We start from the raw sequence: 16,846 nt of genomic DNA, 5'->3' as shown, positions 1-16,846 counted from the left end.
AGGTCAAATTGACCCACTCCACGGTTCTAGTGTTAAATATGGGTAAGCCGTTTTACCTGCATTTAATGCTGCTTTTCCCCAAATTTCCTTTGTTTTCCAAATTTGAATATCTCATTTCAAAACATGCATTTTTTTTTTTTTTTTTTTTTTTGGCATCAGGAGAGACAGAGCAACAACTTTGTAATTTGTTTCTTAAACAGGGTGTCCATATAAAAAGTTACTTTTCTATTTTGATAACTGTACAACCCCTTAAAACATGAATGACATATCTACAAGCTATTTGGATACTTTTTCAAATTATACAAATACAAATACAATGCCACAAAATGCCCAATGAGGTGGCTGAGAAAAAAATAGCCATAGCAAATATGGCTGTCATATATTTCAAAAGAGCTGTCATATATTTCAGGAGTGCTGCCATCTGTCACCAGTTTTTTCTAGCTATGAGTGAAGCATAATGATTGAATTTTTTTTTTTGGAACCGTTGAACAATGTTCAGAATACCTAGGCCGCTCATCAATGAGAATTCCCAAATCAGTGACCCTAGTTTCATCCAGGATAGTTATACCATTCAACTCGTAAGAGAACCGTGGGTTATTCGAACCAAAATGAGCGACCATGCACTTGTCAACGCTAAATGTCATGCTCCATTCATTTGCCCATGCTGCAATACTGTTTAATACTGGAGCAATTCCCTATCACTTTGGTTCCCAATTACCCCCATTAGCTTCACGTCATCTGCGAATTTGCTAGCAATCCCATAGATACCCTGATCGAGTTTATCAATAAAAAGTGAAAAAAGTGTAGGGTCAAGTACACTTCCTTGAGGAACTCCACTTGTGACGTCTGTCCAACCAGAGAATTCCCCGTTCACCATAACTCGTTGTGACCTATCTCTTAACCACAAGTCTATCCAATTCAGCAAGTTGCCCCCAATCTCCTATAAACACTTCAAGAGTTTACCATGTTGGATCCAATTGAATGCCTTCTGGAAATCAAGGTAAACAAAATCTACATTTTTGCCCTTACCCAAAGCTTTTGTCATGTGATCATAGAAGCAAAGGAGGTTAGTCACGCATGACTTCCCCTTCCTGAACCCATGCTGATTATCAGAAAATACATTATTCTCATCTATCCACTTCACAAACTGCCTTGTGATAATAATTTCAAAAATTTTCGAGATGGAGCTCGTCAAATTCATTGGATGATAATTGGACACGGCTTCTCTACTACCCTTCTTAAATATTGAAACAACATTAGTAAGTTTCCAATCCCTTGGGATGATACCCTCAGCAACACTATTCCTACATATCTGGGCGACTGGCCCCAACAATTCATTAGTACATTCCCTGAGGACGATATCATCTGGTCCTGGTGCTTTGCTTGCATATACATTTTTTAGAAGATTTAGGACCTCCACGTCTTCCACTTATTATTATTTTATTACCCCCATACAACAGCCGTATATTGAATATCATTATCTCCATTAAAAACTGACGCGAAAAAGTTATTGAAAGCACTACACATACCTACTTTGCTCTCTAACCTAGACCCTCCTATCGAGAGGGGACCAACTGTACCCTTACATCCATTATTGATGTATCTAAAAAATGATTTTGGGTCAGAGCCAACATTGGCTCTGACCAAAAAATTGGAGGTATGCCTCTAGGATTAAAAGTTTGCCAAGAAAAATGTCTATATATTATTATGGTTATAAAAATGTGCAAATTGTGTGATTAATATTTTTCTTTTGTGGTTTTCATTACCTTGTAATCTGAGGAGTAGATTATGCATGAAATTTTTTTACTATATTTTTTTAGTGAAATTGATGTATAAAATTATGTCTTGTTTGGGACAATATATATAATGATAATGTGTCCATCTCATTACAAATTTAGTTCGTCACAACATAGAAATGAGTTCAACAGGTTGAAGCAGTTGCCTTGTATCTTAAAAAATGCCACTGGTGTCAAACTAAAGTTTAAGACTAGAGTTATAACAGCTCATAGGTAAGAGAACCATCTTTTAATTTGTCGTATTTAAGTTAATTATAATAAGAATGATTACACAAATATTTTTTACCAGGGCTTGAAAAAATTTCAAAAATATTGAAGCACGTATCAGATTTCTTCACACAAAAATATGTACAGCGTGTTTTACAAAGTAAAATCTTTACTCTGGCTTTTTCCTTCTCAACTGTTGGCCATAGCTATACACTTCCAATTGAAAAAATATTTCAAATGAAGTAAATATTTGTTTCTACATTTTTACATTAAATTTTTTTCTTAAATTACAAATGTTTCCCCAGTCACCAGGGTATGAAAAAAATCAAAAGAATCAGATTTTTTTTATTTAAATTAACTGACTGCTTATTAATTACAAGAAATCTTGTTAATCATTAAGAATGAATATTTTCATATCACCTAACTGCTTTTTTTGCCTAATTGCACAAATTTAATTAAGCACCAATAAATAAACTACTAACGACCTACACATGGGCGGAGATACGGGGGGGGGGGGACATTGCCCCTTATATTTGAACTGATCAAATGTATATATGAATATATATGAATTGACATCATCGTGCCCCCCAAGCAATAATGACCGTGCCCCCCTCCCCCCGCCAGACTTCCAAGTCTCTCTTCGCCTATGACCTACAAGCAAAAAATATGAAAACAAAAAATCTGTTTTTATGTAACATGAAAGGTTATTGAGCCCAAATTAACTTCTGGGATTAAAATTTTTTATAGAGAAAAGTGCTTTCATTCCTGAGCCTCCCCATATCAAAGTGAATGAGTTCTGGCAACTCAGTATCTCATTCATGGTGCAGACATCTCAATTCACTCAACCAAAGGACCATTAAGCATTAACTAAATAAAACGAATTCTATTGATACAAGATTGTTTCTTACATAATTAATGAATGTGTTTCCTACTTGCATGATATTGCTTAATAGTTTACACATTTTTATTCTTTCACAGATGCAATTGGTTTTAGTAAAAAACAAGAAAACTCAATTTTAATATGAAAAGTAGTCTAAAGCCCAATGATATTTACAGGGCTCGGCACGGGTCACTTTTTTCACTAAAAGTCACTTTTTTAGAAACTGGTCACTTTTATTACGTATTTTCAGGCCCAGGTCACTTTTTCCACTTTTTTAGCAAAAAAACCTCGGTCTCGCGCGCTTTTCTGCTGTCAGTGTTTTTCTTTTCTTCAAAGAGGAACTTTACCTGTTCAATATCGCTAATTTTCTCCCTCCCTTCATTGAACTACTATCGAAGGCATCTTATCTTCCCGGGAGTAAGACGCCTTCATATACCTATCGTGTATTAAGGAGTTCTACCCGGGAGCATACCGTGTGACGTCAGCATAACTTGATTTCAAGGCGCTTGGAAAAAGAAAGCTCCTTGGTTAAAGAATCGTCATTTTATGGAAAAGCCGGTCGGAAAAAAAAAACTAGCATAAAAGGCGTACTTACAACAAAAAATTTCCCCCCCCCCATACTACCATTCTTTCTTATTTCCCCACGTGCTCACTCGTTCTTTTATTTACATCTTATTTTAAAATTGATCCTTTATTTTATTTGTTTTAAAAAATTTTAGTCCTAAGGGCCGAATTCCTTTCTTGGAGCATCGAGCAAGTTACATTTGTTGTTTGTTCTATCGTTACTTTTGTTAACTTTTTTAAATGTTATTTGAAATGACGATTAGAGAGCCCGTGCAGAAGCTAACTTACGCGCAGCGGGAGAATACCAAAGCGCGTATTAAAGACGCGTATTATTAATACGTATTAAGCGTATTAATACGCTTTGGAGAATACTCTTGTAGCTGGCCAAGGTTAAAGAAGCTCGCATGTATTTTGAATTTACTTACAATAAAAAAAAAATCATCCGATTGAAAATCGCGATCTATCGACAAATAAAATTCGTACTATTTTTCTAACTGGATTTAAATCTGAGCAAGAAACCGTACCCCCAAATTTGATCGAAAGGAGAACTATTTATGAAAAGATCACAGAATCCTGCAATTCAACATTTAGTTTAACACAAGGGTTTCCAAATCAGATGAAAATTTGTCATCAGGCTGATAAAAACTCAGTTAACGTGCATGGGAGCCGTAACTAGAGGCGGATTTAACGATGGGCACACACCGAGCGCGCCTTTGGCCCCTACTTCACATTTTTTTCCTAATTTAAAGGGCCTAATATTAATTTTTTTTATTCCCGGGCCGTAACTTAATTTAGAGCATCTTCACGATACTGATTGTTACTTAATATTGTTGGATTGTTTTCCTTTTTTTTTCTCTCCATGCACGTGCGGGAACCGGTTGTTCCGACGCTGTATGCAAATCGGCGGCGGCGTACTCTCACGGGAGCACGGATATATAGACTGGTTTTTTCTTTATAGGTGAGATGTCTGTTTTTTTCGCATGGATGTATGTCGGGATTCGATTTGTTTCTCCCTTTTGATTGCCGGCCGTATTTTTGATGAACGAAAATGATCTTGTTTTTTGTTTTTGCAACTTTTACGGAAAAAGAGTTCAAAATGAACTTCTGATCATTGTTTTTCTTCAGCTCAGTCGGTGCGCTCTGCCCCCCAACAAATATCGACATCTTGCGCGCCATTCTTGATGTGTAAAAAAATCTTATTTTTAGACCTCGGAAGTTATTAAAACGTTTGTCTCGAGTCTGTTATGACCGCAATAGGAGAGGGCGGGGGTCTGGTTCCACGGGTGTTGAACGAGGAAAGGTGCCGAGTTTACTCATTTTCTGTTAAAAAGAGTGGATACCGGCCCCGAGCGATAGTAAATTTTCGTTCGTACTTGCGACCCGGATTGCTACATACCGTGATCAGATCCAAAAGCGGGGGGGGGGGGGGAGAAAACAATGCCTTGGACGGCGTTTTTGATGGAATGGTATATTTAAGAAAAGGCAATAAAAATTCCTTTGCAAAATTATCGAATTTCACAGTCAAGGGGCAGTAAAATTACGTTTCCCCTCCATAAAAAACAATTGTATTACGGCCATGGTAAATCGGGTGTCCCGGATGGGGACGAATTCACTATTTTTGTTCGTTGAAAGTTACGGGAGGAGTCAGCGCTAACGTGGTGACTTGTTTTCGCGCTAAAATAGGTAGCCCTGACAGCAGCATCCATAAACTCTGTATCAACCGCATTTATAAACCCCGTATGTTGTTGATTCAATTTTTGTGTTCATTTCATCCTAATTTTCCGTATTTCCCGATATATTTCTATCGATTTTCGCATATTAGGTTAATTCATATTATAAATTATATATTTTTTTGTAATTTTTTATGTGCCCTTCGTCAGCCATCTTGAATTGACTACCGCAAAACGGCGATTCCTTGGCTCGAAAAAAAGTCGCCACGTTGGTGCTTACAAGGTTCATGGGAAATTTACCGGGCAAGGCCGCTGAGTCTCTTTTTCTGTTAAAAATTACGGGGGGAAGGCCAAAATTATACTTTTTCCAGGGGTAGGAACACTGCGCCAAAATTAACATCTTGCGCCATCCTGCTCCAATAGTGGTTTCGTATTTTTCTGCGCCAAATAGCTAATTTTGCTTCGTATGCCCAGAATTTCTTAAAGGTCGCCAAAAATTTTTTGTTCCTGCTTACCGTGAAACGATTCTTTCTAAGAGCGTGTTTTATATATATTCCACTGTACGCCTTATTTAAACTATCGGCCTTTCCATCGTGAAACCGCGATAATATCCGTGATTGTGCAACTGAAGATAGTTTGCAATAGTCTTTCAGCTTTAAAGTGCGCCGCTGTGGTGGTCGAGTGGTCATAATGACGGACTCGTGTCGCGGGGACCCGGGTTCGAGCCCCATCGTCACCACAGTGGTGGTCGGCTGAAGTGGGTTTTCTGTGGTTCCCAACTTCAAGGCGCAAATGCAAGCCGATCTCTCCGTTAAAAAGTCTCGCCACAGAGAGCGACAGTCCTACAAACAGTATAAATATTCAGTCATTACACTACACTCACTTCACTTCTGAGATATAGATGGCAGCACTAAAAAATCATACACAACACTAAATACGCACTCAGACTGTTAGGTACACATACTTACACTTCCGGCACAACTCACTAGGTAGTAAATTGCCCATGGCGATAGACCTGAGTTGTGCTCGGCTTCAAAAAAAAAAAAAAAAAGCTTTAAAGTGCAAATGCGAGTCAGTTGCCGTTTAAAAAAAAGTCGCCACTGGAAGCAGCAGAAATTACGAATGTTAATTTAGAAACTGCCGAATAACGAGTGTCAGATCACCAATCTCGCCAAATAATAAGTACTTAATCGCCAAAGGTCGTGTTGATTCTTCCGAAATTCTCCCCCCTTTTGCAACAATTTCTTTCCGAGTATAAAAAAGTTATAGAAAATTTTTTGCTCATTTGAAGTGCTGCTGTTCAAGACAGCAAATAGTGCCCTCAGTAAGCAAAAATCATCTTAAATAGACTGGTGTGAAAAATTTTATGACAGCCTCTCTTTCAAACGATGTGTCAAAAGCCTGAAACACCAAAAACAAGCTGATGAAAAGATTTTTGATAACAAAAGACAGTGCAGTTTTATTTTGAAAAGGGAGGAGGGTTAACGAAAATATTCTTGTTAATTTCCCTGCTCCAATAAATATCTGCTGAATTTGCTGCTCCAAAACTGCTCAGAATCCTGAATTTTGCTGCTCCGAAATGGACTTTGTCACTTCCCACCCCTGTGTTTCTGGGTAAAGGAGTAAATGTGTTTTTTTTTGCAGGGGTGTATGCATGGCCCCCACATCCTGAAGCAGGGCCCCTAGGCTGGGATCTTTTACGGGCCCCCTGACCAGACTTTCACGGGGCCCCCCTTTATGATGAATTTATAGCGTGAAAAAACAAAAAAATTATTAAAATCCTCCCGGGCCCCAGGGCTGGAGCCTTGTCAGCCCACCCTTTGTGGGGGCCATGGGTGTATGTTGTGTGTAAAAAAAGGGAAAATATATATTTTTACAAATTTCAAAACTGGTTTATTTTTTCCCTCACCCAAGGACAGTATTATTTTGGTGCCCCCGCCTGTAAAATAGTACTCGCCCACTTTTCCCAGTCCAGCCATAGGTGGAGATACACTTGAAGGTCTTAGGGGTGTGGCACGATGACAATTGATATACATCATATACATGTATACATCAGTAGGCTCTGCCATTGACGCTGGGGGGGGGGGGAGGGTGGATTGCCCCTCCCTCAACATATAATAATTAAAATAATTTAGTTAATTTAATAATTTGAATACTTTATTCAATTTAATAATTTAAATATTTTATTCAATTTAATAATTTAAATATTTTATTCAATTTAATAATTTAAATGATTTATAATTCAGTAATTTAAGTAATTTTTTAATTTAATAATTTAAAATGTTAAAAATTTAATTTTATGGTTTTTAATCATTAAGTAAATTTCTTAAAATTTGTTGGAACATATTATACAAACCTAGGTATGTAAATCAAATTTGTACTAGTTAAAAAAAGTTTGAGTACATTTTGTATACTGTCATTCATAGCATAACATGAATGAAAAATCCACTGGAATGTAGATGGGACAAATTCTCTCATCAAATTTTGTGTTATTTCATTTTTTTCCCTTCTTTGAATGTGAAAAATTTTTCCCGCTTTGAAGTTTTTCCTGCTTAAATTGATTTTAAGATGGGTTGTGCAAAGCAACATGGGGGAAGGCATTGCTGCTGTTACTTAAAAGGGATGTAATGTAGTTATTCTCTCACTCATAGTTGTTGATAAATTTGATAAGTTATTCAAAACTTTTCTGGTTAGCAGAATGCGTTTGAATGAGTTTGATTTAATTATTTCTATCTATTATGTAAAAAAAGCAATTTCAATGAGTTCTATTGAAATGCAAAGTTAAAACTAAATTCAATTTCAATTCATTCAATTTGGTAATAAAAATTCATTGTCCATTTGGTCTCTCTCTCTAAAAAATTTTGGTCACTATTTGGTCACTTTTAAACATTTCGGTCACTATTTGGTCACTTTTTCAAACATTTTGGTCACTATTTTCACTAATTTTGAGGCCATGATCCGTGCTGACCCCTGTATTTATGTTGGTACAACATAATATCATTTTTATTATGAATCAACAATTAGGGTACAGAATTCAAGGCTTTATACAAAAAAATAATTCCTCTGTTTTTTAATCAGGGGAAACCCTTATAATGCACTGAAAATACTTTAACTCCCTATATTTTCTGCAATTTTTTTCCATGCACAAAATCTAGAAATTATTTTTTATTATTATTATTAAAGTTTTATTTCTGCACTGTATCTAGAGATTAAGTTCAAGTCTATTTACCTCCAAAAATCTTCTATACTTCGTTTAATCACAAACTTCAATATTAATGAAAAAGAAAAAGCAATTTAAATTTTTTTGATTTGAATCAATGATTTTTTTTTTTTAATTAAGTGATTTAAATCGGCGTACCCTGCCAGTCTCTCTCTATATATTTTTTATACTTAAAAAAGTTTTTTCTTCACAGAAATATGAAAAACTGAAGTTTAATTTCTTTGTGACTAAAGATGATAGAAATAAATAAATTTTGAAGTTTGAGAGAAAATTCAGGGTTTTTTCACAAATTTAATTGCAAGTTATTTCAATTTTTACTTAATCAAGTAGGGAAATATTGGTTTCTCCAACTGGTCTCTGATGTTAGTACATGGAGTGATTATGATTGATATTCCGCTTTGTGAAAATTTTTTTTTTATCAATACAATTGTTGTATTGAAAAGATTTTATTTTGAAACAAATTTGTAACAATTTTATAATAAAAAGAATTTGCATTCCTTTGAGAAAAAAAAATCAAAGATTGATATGATATTTTTATAATTTAAATGTTGCATTTCAGAATTTAATGAACAGGATTGGTGATGAAAAAACTTTTAAACGAGTCATAACATTATTTGCTAAATTTAAGAATATCTTGCCCAAGTTATACAACTGAATTCCAGTACTATAAACATCTATTTGGCATTGAGTAAATTAATTTTTTTGCCAATAAATTAATTCAATTTATTGATATTTGCATACGGAATCTGTTACAATTATAAGAGAATTTCACTTTTACAATTTCAAGTTTCATTTATGTTAACCATTGCATTTGAACTGTAAGGACTTGTGTCTGTGTTGTGACCACGCCCACCATCAGTATAAAAGATGTGCTGCGAGAGCTCATGTTGCTTTTTTTGAATTTAAAACAATGAATCCAACAATAATAGCATTTAAAATGTAACCCAAGTCTTAATTGCACACACATCTTACTCATGGTAAGTTTATGGATCGACTGGCGGCACAATAGTAAGGGATTTGCAGTGAAACATATATGGTCTCCAAATAATAGCCAACATTTGTTTTCAACAACAATCTTTTTCAACTTTTTTCAAATGTTAAGCAGTGTTTCTCAAAGTGTGCATCGCAGCACCTAGGGGTGTCCACAACCTTTGTTTTTGCGAACTGGGAATATTGATTTTTGTGCCTATTTATGCTTTGAAGTGGTTCTTTTACATGGAAAAATATCTATCAAACTATTCTGGGGAGTCTTCCCCTATAGTTGTTGCCCAATTTTTGCCTACAACTGGTCTAGAGTTCAGTGAGTTTTCTTCTTGCAGAGGTTTTATGCATGATTGTCTCAACATTATGGGTGACCCATGATGCAAAGTTACCTGGACAAAGTGATGTTCTGGTGGCCCCATACTTGGCTAGAAGTAACAGCTTGCATACTTACACTCAAATATCTATTCAGGTTGGGAGAAAAAACTACTGCAATTAATGCTTTCACTGCTATTTGGTCATCCAAATTGGCATGAATTTGTTAAAATATGTACCACTTTTTCGTCTAAATGTGAAATAAAGAAGAGCGTCTGTAACGGGAATTTTTTTTCTATTTGCAAGCTTTCAGGATTCCAAACTTTTTTAGGGATCTGTGACGTTTGATTCCGCAGAACCAGAAAAATCTCTCATGGAACACTTGTTGGAAATCTATGCATTAGGGACACGTATACACACACGCACAACTCGTTCCTGCATGTATTGATTTGTTAGAAATTCCACGGAGGAATGTGTATGCGGTGCGTGTATGGTTAAGTATTAGTAATCACGGTTTGAACAACTCACTGCATTTAGTCCAGTGATTCCCCAATGGATTGCCTTGAGATTTTCAGGTTGCGGGAGAGATTGATCCAATTGCACCAAAATTAACATGCTGTGCCAATAGTGTATTTTCATATTTTACTGTGCCAAATAGCCAGCTTTGCTCAGAATCTTTCCAAATGAGCGTGCTTTATTTCTCTACTTCAGCACCACTTTCCCATGTTCCATAGTTGCACTATGTCATGACCTTGCAAATATTTGTTGAAAAATAGTTTGACTACTGCATAGTACTGTATTGGGGGAAAAACCTTGCAGGCTATAACCATGTGTGCTTTTCACATTTTGCAAGCACTACAAAGATATTTTTTTCACTGGAATGTGGCAATTTTCAATCCAAAAATATTTCATTTTTATTTGTCCTCCACCACTTTACCTTAAAAAAAGGGTTTTTTGAAGTACCACAAACATATCAAAAACCACTAATCCATCTGGTCTGTCCTTGAAAAAGTTGTTGGCAGAAGTCCAGAAAAATTTACGAAATTAGAAGGTTACAGATTTATTATTGTTTTTTTTTCGAAATGATTTTAAAATTTCCCCAGCAAGTTCCTACACTCAACTTTGTTCCAGAAAATTGGATTGGGATAACCATGGCCCCTTATTTAAATTATCTGCCCCCTGCATCAGGATTTTCATCGCGAAACCCAGATAATATCTGTGATCATGCATTTGAAGATAATTTACTATGGTATTTCAACACAAATGCAAGTCAGTTTCTTTTTCCAAATGAAAGAAAGAAGAAAAGTTGCCACTGCAAGCAACAGTATGGTCGAACCCGAACTTATCTTTTCCTTATTAGCCCTGGGTCGATCATCATTGTGTCAAATTCTGATGCTTCGTTAGAAAAATTTCATTCTGCAACTAAAAGCTAGTCTGCAAATCCTAATTTGGTAGTTTTATCAAATCATGAGTATTAAATTGCAAATGTCGCCAAATAATGAGTGCTAAATTGCCAAACATTGTGTTTAATTTTGTGAAATTTTCTATTTTGCAGCAGTTTCTGAGTATAACAAGAAGCCAACAGGAATCATACCCATAACATTAAAAAAATTGATTATTATCATCCATCAGTTTCTTATTTCCAATTTGGAACATAACTGGTAGTACGTCCTGAGCAGATAAACACTGCCTAATTTGCCAAAGAACATTGAAGGTTTTTTTGCTTTCAAAACTATGCTCATTCATACAGGGGCGGCTCAAGGGCCATCCTCTGCAGGGGTTCAGGCACTACTCTATGGGGAAAATCTTGATTAACTGATCAATCTCAGGGAAGCAGTGCAACTCAAGCAGGGAGAAGACATAGTTACCTTTTTCCTTCCGTTACATAAAATTTCTTTAAAATGTTCGCCACCTATGCTAACGAATCGTTGAAAGATATAAATTTTCTGTCACACTTTGGCCTAAAACTTGGAAAACTGTGAACTTTACATTATACATAATAGCTACAAAAGCCTTGTTTTGTTGTTGTTATTTGTTTTTTTGCAAAGCAGGTATGATTGATTCATGATTTCATGAATAATGTTATCTTCAAAATGGAAAAATATACAGGGTGGAAACACTTGTCTCTTTCACCTTGAATAAGTTGTAAACCATTGGGTATAGAAACATACTTTCACTTAGAAAATGTATTTTAAAAAACTTACCCATCGTACATGTGACATTTATTTCTAATCTATTTAGTATTTTGGTTTATATGTTACTTCACATAAACGCTGGACTTTAGACTAGAATCATAAAATATATATGAATGTACTAGGATATGCTTGTGTTCAGTCTAGTGGACAAATTATGAAAAAGATCAGGATTTATAAAACGTGTTACGATTTTTTATTGGCGAAATTGAAATATATTGCACAGAGCTTTGATGGAGGGTTTACTTTTTTTAACTGCAAGATATTTTTGAAAATATTATTGCATTCAATAGATTGCATACACTTATTTTTATATTATATACACAAATATATTGTAGATTTGCTTAATGTTTTCTTCTCTGTATAATTCTATCTATATATTTGTTAAAGGTACATATCCTTAAGTGATCAAGAAAGCACTGAATATAATGATGAGTTTGGGATGCTGGAGCCAGGGGAATTTGCTCACCTTCTATTTCCAGTTAATCATGAAAGAGTTAATGAAAGACTTTTTGATGTAATGAACTTTTTTTTAAATACAGTAGACTCTTACTAATCCGGCGCATATTGGACCAGGGTGTCCCAAATTATCAAAATTACCAGATTACTGTAAGTTGGTAGAATAAAACCCATTAGAATAATTAATAAACTTTTGTATACAGACAAACAGCGACATGTTTTTTTTGTGCTTGAAGAGAACCCCTTAAAAACACTGGATTCCTGGACCGGCTAGATTATCAAGAGTCTGCTATATGTGCTTTTACTAAATTTGATGTTACATCATAAACTGACTTGTGCAAAGAAATGTTTGTTTCAGTTAATAGCAAGTAAAAAAAGTTGCTTATGTTGTCTATTTTATATTTGAAAGCTTTTATTAGAACCAAACTTAGCTCACCTGAATAAAGTTGTTGGGGTAACAAACATTTTTCTTTGTTTTCAGCTACGTGTAATTTAACAAGGGGTTTTAATTTGATCCAGTAGTTTGTATCACTAGAAATCTTTTTGAATTAAAAGTTTTGATGAGAAAATTTTTTATTTCCTTTATTGACATCAATTTTTCAGATTTTTTCCAAATTATGGAAATGCAAGGGAGAAGTAGCAATAACTTTTTACCTTTCTGGATGCCAAGTGCATTTCGCAGGATCATCTCGTGTGCCAGTACATTCTGTACTTCAGAAAACACATGGCAGCACTATTCGAACACATAACAAGCATTCCTAAGAAACAAATTTCACATCAGGTTCACCACTTGTGCATGTTCCACATGTGCTCATTTGTTAGAAATTCCATAGAGGAATATGGACAAAGATATATATACAAGCTTATATATATAAAATCCCAAATTACAAACACCACAATAAACAAAATAGAATGTCATAAGTTAACCATAAGACAAAGCTACATTTATAGACTAATAAAATATTTATTTTTAAACAATAAATGATTAGAAACAATGACAAAACAGAGTTTCATCTAGATTAAATAACTTATATCAAGTGCCAAAAACCAATAAAATGTTATTCCAAAAGAGTTATAGATATACTGTTTCAAAAATCACGAGTCTGTATCATGCAATCAATCAACAAATAATAACAAGATCCAATAGCAATATTTTTATATTTTCTATAAACAGCAGTCTAGGGTCTATATTATAACAATAATAAAATAATATAAAAACTCATTTGTATGTATAATTTCTTTGTTTCAGTAATACAAAAATTAATATATATATACTTTATATGAAACAATTTTCAACCTGTACAAACCACAATAATAAGGCTGTTGCTAAAATTATATCGCAGAGTAACCCACTAATAGACCTGCTAGAAGGACATTCCCTTGAGGTCAATAGTGTGTGTATTATATGTTTGTATATTGTATAGATGTTTGTGTAATTAATGCAGATCATGATTTTGGTATTGAGCCAGCGTGATAAATATTTGAATGTTTAGGTTCCACACCTTCATATATCAACTGATTATATCTACATATTGCATTCATGTGTAAGATAAATAAGAAAATCAAAAGTTTTCTTTTTCTATTGAAATTTTATATATGTATCTGCCATTTATGGGTGGTTCCTGAATTTATGCATGAGTGCTTTTGTTAATTTAAATATAGCAGAACTTCTTTGATGTACAGGGGTCATTAGATAAGTATTGTTAAAAAACAGTGTTTACCTTTCTTCTTTAAAAAATTCTATTTCATTTTTTAAAATTATCTTCAAGTTTTGCACACTTTTTTCAACGAATTTCTTTATCCTGTGAGAAAATTATGTGTCGAACTTTTCCAAAAATTCATTTACAGCTTCAAAGGCCTCTTCATTGGATGAACAGTTTTTCCTACAAGCAAAACTTTCAATATTAGGGGCAGAAAATAAGTCCTATAGGGATGAACCTGATGGAATAAGTCCTATAGGGACTTATTCCATCAGGAATTTGATGGATGAGAGATTGGTGCAATTCCTAATTCATGAAATTTGGCCATTGCAATGGTTATCTGTGAAATAAAGCATTTATTCTGTGAGATAGGGTTTTTCGTGCATCAATCTTTTCTTTTTCATCTGCAACTGTTTTTTCCAATTCCCCAGAAGTATGCCATAATTTTCTCCAATCATTGTTTGACCCTTCTGGAAGCAGTCTGTTTAGACAATATCTTGATCTCAAAAAGAGCTTCTGAAAATAAATTAAAAATGGTATATATATATATATATACATACATACATTGAGTACATGTTCTTTGCCCCCCCCCCCCCCAGTAAAAGTTGAAATGACGTCCCTGTTTTGAGGTGTCATTTGCATTTGATCAATTGTCAGCAATCACAGTACCCATCTTGCACAAAGCTTTTTCAATTATAATTCCTCATGGAGAACATTGTGAACCAGTTCATTAGTTATGTCCTCACTAGTTCACCACCTTTCATCAACTTTCAACCTCTTTTAAAAAGAAATACAATGAACATATTAGGATAAATCGAGAAGCTATCTATACTTAGATTAGAGAACCATAATTTTTTTATGGGCAGTATATCAATATTTTATCAGAATTATTGGTTTTTTATTTACTCTTATTGGGTTACTGTATTTTTGATATGGTTTAGATATATATTCGACATCCATATTAATTTATGGGCATCTTTTTTTCAGCCACCTCGTTGGGCATTTTGTCTGTTGTGGTATTTGTATTCACTTGCTGAGTAGTAATCTCATACATATATAAATTATTTTCTATAATAATATATAAATTATTTATAGTCATCCTAGTATTATTTTTCTCAAGTTTTTATTGATACACCAGAGAATTTACACATGGTAATAGAAGTGAAAAACTTGGAATTTTAAAATTAAATTATTTTTTATAATAATAAAAAGTGGCAGAGTATGATGACCTATAGTTTCCTCCAACACGATCAAAAACTAAAAATATTTTCATACAAAAATTAGAATATCAAAAGAAAATTATTTTATATGTTGTTTTAATCAGTTTCTAAACTTAAAATACGATACTTTTGGAAGTTAGTAACACAAAATTTCTCTGGAAGAGATTTCAAGCGCACCCACCTCCCAAAACCTGGTAAATATCTCTGAAGGGCATCCTGTGTACGGTTGGTATGGTTGCAACTTAATTGTTCATGATAAAAAAATTGATATAAATCTATACGGTTTGAAAAAATAGCAAAGATTGGTGTATTGTGAAGAGATCGTGCTGTGCAGGGCTCAGCGTGTTCCTCATAAATTCGGGCTGTGGGCAAACACAAATTTTGGGCTTCCCCCTTTATAGAACTTTCCTTGAGGCAGTGCTATAGAGCAGGATTTCTTTATTGTTCTTCATAGAGAAGCCATTCTTATGATTAAATAATATGCGGAGCAATAACTTAACTCTGTTTTACTATTGTTCATAATAGAACAATATTTAAATGGACTCATTCTCAGCATTTGCTCATTGCCATCTCCACGCAACATAATAACTGAGTGTTTTTTTCTGGTGTTGCCAGATACATAACAATTCTCCCACACTAAATTAACAGATGGTTTATAATACAAACAATAATCATACACAAGAATCAACATTTGGTAATGAACAGTCACAAGTTCAATCTTTCAACTCGTTTTCTGGTGCATTTTGAGAGTCTCAATTGAATGGTCTGAGCTGGAGGAAAAAAAGCTCTCATTGATCAAGGAGTTGCATTTGAAGTTTGCTCTGTTTCAGAAGGGGCATCTACCGTAAGTCTTGTATAGACAAACTACAGGAATCTCTCGTTGACTTACATGATCACTAAAAGTGACAGATTTCTTCTGAGGGAAGTGTCTCATAAGAATAGGAGTTGGAGAAGACTGTCTGTTGGCTTCACACCCTCCAAGCTATTCAAAATGTCTCTTGATAATGTATCTGTCATCAAGTTCAACTAGATAATGAACATGACCCAATCGTTGAACAACAATTCCATACTTCCATAGGGTTGAATGAGTGTAATTCCTTGACTGTACTCTACCTCCTTTTTTGAAAGATTTGTCCAAGACTGACTGTGTTGCTTTGTTCTTGTAAAACTCTGGAGTTGTAGGTTTGAGGAGATTAACTTTGTTGTGAGATTCTCTCCCAACAATAATTCTGCGGGTGTCTTTCCACATGAAAGAGGTGTTGCTCTGTACTGAAAGAGTAGTTTACATAATTTTTTATGGAGTGTTCCTTGTTGAAATTCCATACATTTCAGTTTTGTCTTGAGGGTTTGACAAAAGCGTTCTGCTTGTCCATTTGTTGAGGGATGACGAGGAGCTATCATCATTTGTTGTCTAATACAAATAATTTTGTTTGCAGAAATCTATGAATTCTCATGAAATTGAAGCATTGTCACTAACGAGAATTTCTGGCAGTCCATATCATCTGAATATTTGACTTGTGCATCCGGCAGTGGTAAGGGACTTCTGAACAAATAGTCCACGTTTTCATGTTCAGATGATTTTTGATGCATGATGTCATAGTCGAAGTTGAAAAGAAAATGTGCATATTGCAATTTTCTTGTA

The 16,846-nt window shown here is 34.5% G+C and overlaps 1 protein-coding gene across 4 annotated transcripts in view; it reads left to right on the top strand.

Moving 5' to 3' along the window:
- Vps13D (vacuolar protein sorting 13D) overlaps window positions 1-16,846 on the top strand; it is a 561,523-nt gene that overhangs the window by 377,889 nt on the left and 166,788 nt on the right. For all 4 annotated transcript variants that reach the window (XM_089241869.1, XM_089241867.1, XM_089241868.1 and 1 more), the window contains exons 53-54: window positions 1,899-2,009; window positions 12,216-12,342. In XM_089241869.1, the coding sequence (XP_089097995.1) occupies window positions 1,899-2,009; window positions 12,216-12,342 (238 nt within the window). The remainder of the gene's footprint in view (window positions 1-1,898; window positions 2,010-12,215; window positions 12,343-16,846) is intronic.

The sequence above is a fragment of the Pholcus phalangioides genome, unplaced genomic scaffold (genome assembly GCF_987345545.1).
Source record: "Pholcus phalangioides strain wild (caught in Gottingen) unplaced genomic scaffold, Ppha-v1.0 ptg000014l_1, whole genome shotgun sequence".
In the NCBI taxonomy this organism is placed as follows: Eukaryota; Metazoa; Arthropoda; class Arachnida; order Araneae; family Pholcidae; genus Pholcus; species Pholcus phalangioides.
Note: the sequence above shows the minus strand (reverse complement) of the source record. Positions and strands in the feature narration are given on the sequence as shown.